Here is a 9,535-nt window from a genome sequence, read left to right as displayed (position 1 = left end):
ACACAGGTTTATGGGCCAATAGTCTTATGAGATGTATAAGAGAAATTTGGGAATCAGTTATGTTATGAAAAAAACAACTTAATAGACTATATGAAATGTTTGAAGAGAATCTAATTAAAAAGAATCAAAATTACCTACATTTTTATGTATTCTGTGAGAATTATAAAATTAAAAATTGCTAAATGTAAAATTATTTCCTTGAAAATAAATAAAAATTCTAGTAGCATTTAGAAGACTATTTAATTACAATTACTAATAGCTGTCAATTGTCCATTTGAATTAAATATTAATATGGATGATAACCACCGTTTGATTCATGTTAAAGGTAATATTTTATTAAAGTCTTGGTAATTATTTTCAAGGATGACTTATGAACATTTTTTCTTTTTACTAGAGAGAGATGTTTGTTCATGTAACACAAAAGTAGAGGGAAACAGTAGCTGAGTTTTCCTGGATTCTTGCCAGGAACTGATGCTTAGCTTTAAGTTACTCAAAGCAGCACTAAACTTTAATTCTAGTTGATAAGCTATACAGTAGGAACAGAAGTAGAACTGAAATAAATGAGGGCATAAAAACATACAGAAAATCTTAAAATAGCAATACCAGAGTTACACATATGTAAAAACAATGGAGCAGAAAAGGTCCTTATAATGAAAACTCCTACAATAAATTGTTTATGACCACTAAGCCCTTTTAGATGAAACCTTCTGTCAAGGTTCCCCCAAATGGCTTCATGACTGGTAAGTAGCCATGTCAATTCTGAACGAAAAGGATAGAGAGGTAAAGAAGAAATGCAGCAATAAAAGAGGAAAAGACTATGCTGATAATGTGATTTTATAAAAGGTCTCTCTGATTCAGAAATTTCTTGATGCCCCATCAAGAGTTTGAGCTTATTCTTTCATGCCCTCCAACTATTCAGGGGCTGCTAAGGACAGAGCTAAACCTACGTCTAGAATGATTACATAATGATGTATACTAGAAAAAATTAAAAGGCAGGAAATGTATGCTGGCAGTGTCAACTATTATATTTATATATAGCAAATTAATGCTTAGGTTTGTAAGGTTTTCATGGGGAGAAGGAGTGGAGGGGATGAAGAGAGAAAAGACAGGATAGAACTTGCTTGTAGTGGTTGTCCAAGAACCATCATAAACATCACCTCGGACTGGTTAGAAGCATAAAATGACAGGCACCACCCAAACCTTCTAAATCAGAATATCCATCTCAGTAAGATCCCCAAGAGATTCACTTACACATTAAGAGTGGAGAGCCACTGGGTGGGAAGATGTCCATCTTCAACGTCATCCACTATCCCGCTTTGCTTTGAAGAACTCATACCCAAGCCATTACAATGCAGTTGAACTAAGACCCTCTTGACCAAAAGTTGGCAGTAAAATATAATTAATAATTGGAAAATACAGTCACTTTTGAGTGGTTTTGGTAAGATTGGAAGTGTTAAGGAAGAAAAAATATATGGCCTAGAGGGCTTTGGAAATATATATACATCTCCAAGATACATACACATGTACATAGACACGCACACACAATATCTGATTTGAGAAAATTTGATTCTGTTCTTTTCTCACTTAAGAATTTAAATTTCACGTCACTTCCAGTAGAACTTATAAAGAAGTTAGCATTTGTAAATTCTGTTTTCAATATATTTAATAACATAAGATTGTGCTGCATGAGTACAGAAATTATAAGATAATGATTCTTTCTCATATATTAACCCTATGCTCTAGAAATTAGGGAAGCAATTGAAACCAGTTGGTGTAGTGTAGTTTTGCTTTTTTGTTTTTTTTTTTACTACAATACCTTGGGGAGCAGTGATAGCTTAGAAGCTTAGGCCTATAATAAAGGAAAGTGCACACTCTATGACCCATGTTAGAGACTGCATCATGATATTTCTAAAAATGTCATATTCTTTTGAGAATATGAAACTGAATTCTCTCTCCAATGACTCTAAATATACTTTCTAAAACTTACTGTAAAAGGATAATTTAGTAATACTGGAAGGGTCTTACTATTAATATTTAGGATTTACAACCTGTTACTCTCTGTAAATCCTTTTCTCCATTGACAAATGTAAGAAGCACAGCTTCTGTGTGGTCACTCAGTTGTGAAACACAAAGGAGCCAATGTTACACAGTGAAAATAGTATCATACTTGGCCAGAACACATTAAATTTGAATCCCAGCTTTAACAACAGTGGGAAGTACTGACGCTGAGCCTCAGGGTCTTCCTCTGTAAAATGGGAATATTAGTGTCTACTTCACAGATGTTTAATTAGAACTAAAAGAGTGATAGATATAAAATGCAAAGTATAGTGTTTGGAAGACAGGAGATATCTGAATAAATGCTACCTTTATTCCTTATCCTGTAAGTGGATTAAAAACACAACACATACACACAAAAACCTTCCACTACAGCCCATGAATGCTGTGAATCAGGTAGTTTGTTTTTAGTGCCTTTAGATTTCCTCTCAAGTATCAAGTATCTTCATGGGCTGTCCAACTTCCAGTTCTGGGAAAAAGCTGAATAAATCCATTCATACAAAATGCTAATAGAAAAACTGATTCAATAGTTTCCTCTCACAACCCTATAGACATTACTGTGTTCTAACACTTTAAATTCCTTTGATATTTTCCTTTGGTAACAACCAATCTTTTTCATGCTTTCATCTGGAGGCATCTTGTACTTTTTCATTTTATTTGAAGTATTAAAAATGTCACTATGTATTGTCAATATTCATTATGTGAGGCCACTCAACATCTGTGATCAACCTCCCTGTAAATACATTTGGTAATTGGGCACAATGGGGATTCCACCTTCCCTAGCAAGGCAGAAGCCAGAAATTCACTCATCTTCTAGTTTCCTTCAAGCATATGACTCAGGTTCCACCAATCAGATATAATCTCAAGAGAATGGCATTCAGAAGTAAGCATAGCAGGAAACCAGCTAGGCCCAGGAGAATCATCTTCTAAAGACTGTGGTGCACATTCCACTTGGTTCCTTGTGGGTGATGGCGGCACAGCTCCTGCACTGTAAAAGCTGCCGAGCTCTAGGGAAGCTTTGGTCACTGTGAATTACTCCTGGTGTGTAGGGCAGAGCTCTCAAGCCTACTGAAAGAGTCAGCGGGCTACAGAACACTCTTCATTAAATCCTGTTTCATCTTAAACTAACAAGACTGAATTCTTTAGTATGTAACTGAAAACTGTGACACATGAAGACAGTTTAGGAATGGACCTATTTTCATCAACTTGTTTTCAATATGACAACTGAAGGCCCTCATCCTATCTTGGAATTTTTTTCTATTTCTTGATAATTGCTCATCTACTCTATATTCATTCAGAAATTTCTGTTTTTATTAACGTTTATATATACATAAATAAAATTATATAGTTATATATGCTATATAAAACTATACACATATATACAATATAATTATATGTACATTTATATAGACACAAAACTATCATATACTATATGTAATAAGTACATACTATAGTGCATATAAAACTTATACTATATATAAGTATACAAAATAATGAGCTTATATACTATTAATGTATGTAATTAAGCAAATATATATACGATTACAAATGTAATGTGTGTGCATGTGAGTTATAAATATATCCTCCAATCGTTCATTCTTTCAGTCATCATTTTCATGTTTTTAGTATTTTCCTTTAGTTTCTTGGAAAATATCTATGGTTTCCATTTAAATTGTTAGTCTACTGATTGTATACTGCCTTCACTGCTGTTAAAAATTCAGAGATCCTATTCATGTCTTTGTGATCTTTTCTGATATTATTTTAGTCTGCCTACCTACCTATTTTATTCTCACAGATATTCTGTATTAGTTAAGATATGTTATACTGTGGTAATAAAAACATTTTAAATCTCACAGAATTCGGATAACAAATTGAAAACCTTCTGCATAGCAAAAGAAATAATCAACACAGTAAACAGACAACCTACAGAATGGGAGAAAATATTCCCTAACTAAATCTGATAAAGGTCTAATATCCGGAATCTACAAAGAATTCCAACAAATCAGCAAGAGAAAAAAAAAAAAAACATTAAGAAGTGGGCAAAAGACATGAACAGAAGTTTTTCAAAAGAAGATAGACAAATGGTCAAATGCATTAAAAAATGCTCAATATCACTAATCATTCAGGGAAATGCAAATCAAAACCACAATGAGATATCACCTTACCCCATCAGAATCACCATTACTAAAATGTCAAAAAACAACAGATATTGGCGTGGATGCAGAGAGAAAGGAACACTTATACACTGTTGGTGGGACTGTAAATTAGTACAGTCTCTATGGAAAACAGTATGGAGATTCCTCAAAGAAATAAATTTACCATTCCATTCAGCAATCCCAATACTGGGTAACTACTCAAAGGAAAAGAAATAATTCTATCAAAAAAGACACCTGCATTCCAATGTTTATTCCAGCACTATTCACAATTGCAAAGATGTGGAATCAACCTAAGTGCCCATCAATTCATGAGTGGATAAAGAAAATGTGGTGTGTATACACACACACACACACACACACACACACACACACACACACACACACACACATACCATGGAGTACTACTCAGCCATAAAAAGGTATGAAATGTCTTTTGCAGCGACTTGGATGGAACTGGAGACCATTATCCTAAGCGAAGTATCTCAGGAATGGATAAACAAACACCATATACTCTCTAATAATTGGGAGCTAATTGATGGGCACACAGGGGCACAGAGAGATGTAAAGGTCATGGGAAATCAAGAAGTGGGGGAGGAGGGGATGGGTAAAAGCCTATCAGGTACAATGAACATTATTCAGGTCATGACCACACTAACAGCCCTGACTTGAGCATTATATAAGCTATCCATGTAACAAAAACATTTGTACACCCTTCACATTTCAAAATTAAAAAAAAAAAGGCAATAAAGCGTACTTCTCACTGATTCAACTATCCAACACAGGTGAGAAGGGAGGTGTGTCTCCCTTTGGTAACTTCAAGATCCATGTTTCCACAATTTCCAGGTCAGAAAAAAGGGGAAAACACTCACTCTTACAGCTTTGAATGAGGGTGGAATACATCGTATTCATATACATTTAATGACCCAAATAAGACCCAAGCAGGCCTTCAATTTCGATAAAGACAGGAAAGTGCAATCCTGTGGTTCTCAAAGGTGGAGGGCCTAACATATTTGGTGAATGATATTAATACTATACTTCCATGACACAAACTGTTCTTGTGAATCACCTTGTAACAGGAATTTAGAATTGTTCTAAATGGCTCTTACGTTTTTAATGTACATCTGCTCACTGAGGGCCCTTTATTTTGACATCTCTCATTTGGCATTCTTATTTTAACTGCCAAATTGAAATAGTATATTTTAAAACTTTCTATCACCTCATTTTACAGAGAAATATCTATGTCTATTTCTTAGAATTGAAATGAGTCTTATTAGAAATATCTCAAATTTCAAGCCTCTTGAATGTCCCAAGAAGATAAAGATTTGTCCCCTTGATGGCTGGCCTCACTTCTTCCAATCCAATTCCATTCAGACGGAATGATTTTTTTTTTCTTTTTTTCATATTTGTATTGAGTTTTTTCCCCATTATAGATTCTTTAGGTCTTTTCATTGGGAATTTATCAAAAAAAGGGAAGTTAAATCAGTATGTTCAATCCATATCTCAAACTATAAACTTTTCCTACATTGCTGACTTTTGATATTAGGTAAACCATTAACCCAACTAACCAAGTCACAATCAGGAACTCTTTCCCTCATATCCAACTGGTCACCAAACCTTGCCAATTTTGTTTCCTAAATATCTCTCAAAAGAACAGAGCTCTTGAGAAAAGAATTAATGTCAAACTCAATTTAGAACTATTTGGCATCCCCAAGGGACACTTTACATGTAAGATTAAATAAGCAAAACCTTGATAGCTAACCATTTTGATAAAACTGAATTCAAAGGGAAACCAATAACCTTTCTTATTCTTTTTGACAAGCAAAACCCTGAATGTTCTCAACTAATAAGGAAAGAGATTGGTGTTTAGCCTGTACAGTAGCACTTCAGAAATACTTGACTTTGACAGAGTTGAGAAACAGAAAAGCTAAGTAAAACCATTCATGGAGACTGCCATCAAATTGAGTAGTATATATAGTCAGGTTATTGTGGTTATATTTGCTGTCAATAGAGGAGGGTGCTGACTGACTCCAACTTAATGAGGAATGCAGACTGTGGAAAGCTAGAGAAAAGGTTCTGAAAATTTATATTCGTTGGGTGTTGGGCAGGTGGCGGAAGTACGGGGAGGAGGAGACAGGTGAATGCCCACATAATGGGTGTGGTGTGCACTGTCTGAGGGATGGACATGTTTGTAGCTCTGACTCAGGAGCTGCAAAGGCAATATATGTAACCTAAACGTTTGTACCTCTGTAAAATTTTGAAATAAAAATTAAAAATAAATAAAAATGAAAGAAAAGAAAAATTTATAACTCAATGATCCCAACAAAAGAAAAATAAAAGATCTCCACATCACCAGTGTATAACAAAAGTGTTCCACTGGTTCTAACATTATGGTAACTAAGAAAAAGTTAAAAGTGATATATTTAACAAGGACAATTTTTGAAATACACATTGGGTTTCCATTGGCAGACCTTGAATTCCAGATACTGATTTAATATGTAGCAAAACGCCTTACTGATGAAAGTATCTATTATTATCGAGATGAATTAGACTACAGAAATTTGTGCTTTCCCATCCTTGAAAATGGTTTATTGTGACTAAAAGCATAGTGTTTTATTCATGAAGAACAAAAAAGTCCTCTTCCTCGTAATAGTGCCTAGCCTTATACAAATTAAGATGTCTTTTGAAAATTACCCTTGTACTGAAGGCTCTTGAGGATTGGCTATAGTGTATTTTATAAATACACCAGTAGTCATTTGGGTTCTGTGTTGTCTTTGTAGGTGGTCAGCTTTCTTGAGTTCATCATAAAACAAGTGCCTTAAAAAAGCTAAAGTTAATGTGGAATGAGGGCATCCAACTAAAACCTCACAGTGTACTTTTTCCTCTCAACCAGGCTTTAGATTTCTAGAACTTATAAAAAGGCAAATAGGAGGCCATTAAGATATAGTTATAATAACAATCTCAAATTATACACTCAAACAAATCTACAAAATTTGCTTTAAATATTGGTTCCTGGGAGACAGGGGTAGCTGGCGATACATGGTTATAAAAGGACAACACAAGGGATACCTGTGGGGATACTTGTGGTGTTGGAACTTACACTGCATTTTGACTATGGTGATGGATAAATAAACCTGCATATGACAAAATTACATAGATTATACATATACACACACTGGGGTACAAGTAAACCTGGGGAAACCCAATAAGGCCAGTGGATTATATCAGTGTCAATATCCTGGTTGTGATAATGTACTGCGGTTTTACAAAATATTACCATTGGGGAAACTGGATAAATGGTAAAAGGGAATCTCTCTATATTATTTTTTACAACTACATGTGAATTTACAATGATTTCAAAAAAAAGTTTTAAGAAATTAGTTTCTCTACTTTTCTCAAAACTGATTTTAAAATCATTCAAATGTGAACTAACTTCTACTATTTATCTTTCTTTTTAAGAGTAACCTACATAATTACAAATCTCTCCCTAGAAGCCAGGCACAGAGACCGCAGTGTGGATGCCACTTAATGAGGCATTTAGGTAGGGATTTAATCGAGTGAAATTCGGGTAAGTGTATAAGAGAAGAGGTATATATATTGTTAACAGGACAAATAATGCTTTTGAAAAAATCTTTTAAGTCATTTGATAAAAAAGTTTCTTAAAAACATCCTCCTCCTTTAACATAAAGCACCACTTACGGATGCACTGACTCCCTTTATATTCACAACAAAAACTGACGATCTGCCTTATTTTTGCTATCATTGTAATTAGCTTTTGTAATAACCCTTCTGAAAATAGAATCTCTAAAGGTCTAAAAAACGTTTTGTTTCAAGAGAAAGCAATAGTGTTTATTATAGAGACATTCTGAGAATTTCATAGGCCTTAAGTATATTTGTATTTGATAATCCTCTTCACCATCGAACATTAAAATGTATCCACATGCCACATTCAATATAATTAACACAACAACACAAATATTAAGACTAAGTGACATAATGTTTTATTTTGGAGACATTAGACACTTATTAAATTCGATCTGTAGCTTTCGTTTGTATTTTATGACCAGTCGTTTCTGGAGAGATGAGAAAGGAGGTCATATGCTCTATATCTTGCACACGTAGACTATAATGAATAGTTCTAATTTTTACATGGGTAAGCAGCATGTTTTACATTAAGAATGTGAAATATGGTGGTATAATAGGGAAATTCATATAATTCATTGCTTTCTCAAAGCCAGGGCATTTGTCTTTTAAGGTATGGTAGTAAAACCTAACCTGAGCATGTGTGCAGCATTGAAGACAACGTCAAACTCCAAGCTGTCCAGTTCAGCTGCTTTTTTTGCCATCTCAGCTGCTTCTATGAGGCGACCTTCTTCCAGAAGAAATTGACCTGCAAGGTATGAAAGCCAGTGAGCTTCAACTCAGAAAATATTAGTCCTATGAAACAATAAAGCTGCTATTAGAGAAAAGTAAGTACAGTGGTAAAGGTGATTTGGAGCTAAAATTTAATAGCATGCTCGTTATTTAGACATTTTTATATGCCTTTCTCTTAATAGCAGGATGTTGCAAGGCTTCTATCTGGAACCTTAAATTTTTTTTTTTCTTAAATTCTCTGTAGACTAAACAAGAAATGAGATGAAAAAATTTAAAGCTATATTACAAATATGATTGATTTTAATTGGTAGTGCTGTATAACAGCTTCTGTCTCTGATGATGTGTACAAACAGGTGTACCCATATTGAAATATATTAATGTCTTATATTTGAAAAATGCTAAAATTATTGAGAGAACAAACATGGGAAGATAGGTTAAACATTAACTCACTCTTCATTATATTAAGTAATAAAAGGATAAATATTAACAATTTCAGATTTTTGCAATTACTCTCAGGTCAGCTTTGCAAGGTTAGAATTATTGCAGATAAAGCAACATACATCTTTAAAATTGTGCCTGAAGACTTCTCATATAATGCTATCCCAGAAACATATTGTAAAGGTAAAGAGAATGACAAAAGTTGGGCCGAATTTTAAGGCCATAAATATACAGAGACAACAGGTGACGTTTTTATAGCTAGGGATTTATTAAGAGCAAAAGTAATGATGTTAAGCCTTATCTGATATGGATAGTCAAATAAAAACGAAATCAAAGGATGGCAGAGATATGCTGAAGCCATCCATGCAACTGTCAAGCTTATCGAGTTATGGTCTAAGTATCATCTCTTGTTTGACGTTTCCTGTTTGCTTAAAGTTCAATGGTTTAACAATATTAAAAATAGTTATAAAAGTCAATGGCGGCCGGGCGCGGTGGCTCACGCCTGTAATCCTAGC

General features: G+C 34.1%; 1 protein-coding gene across 1 annotated transcript in view; it reads right to left on the bottom strand.

Annotated features, from left to right (window-relative positions):
- TMTC2 (transmembrane and tetratricopeptide repeat containing 2) overlaps positions 1 to 9,535 on the bottom strand; it is a 456,219-nt gene that overhangs the window by 74,399 nt on the left and 372,285 nt on the right. Inside the window, exon 10 of the mRNA XM_012647366.1 lies at positions 8,484 to 8,598. Within this exon, the coding sequence (XP_012502820.1) occupies positions 8,484 to 8,598 (115 nt within the window). The remainder of the gene's footprint in view (positions 1 to 8,483; positions 8,599 to 9,535) is intronic.

Source organism: Propithecus coquereli, unplaced genomic scaffold (genome assembly GCF_000956105.1).
Source record: "Propithecus coquereli isolate 6110/MARCELLA unplaced genomic scaffold, Pcoq_1.0 Scaffold264, whole genome shotgun sequence".
NCBI lineage: Eukaryota > Metazoa > Chordata > Mammalia > Primates > Indriidae > Propithecus > Propithecus coquereli.
This window is presented reverse-complemented; position numbering and strand designations above follow the sequence as displayed.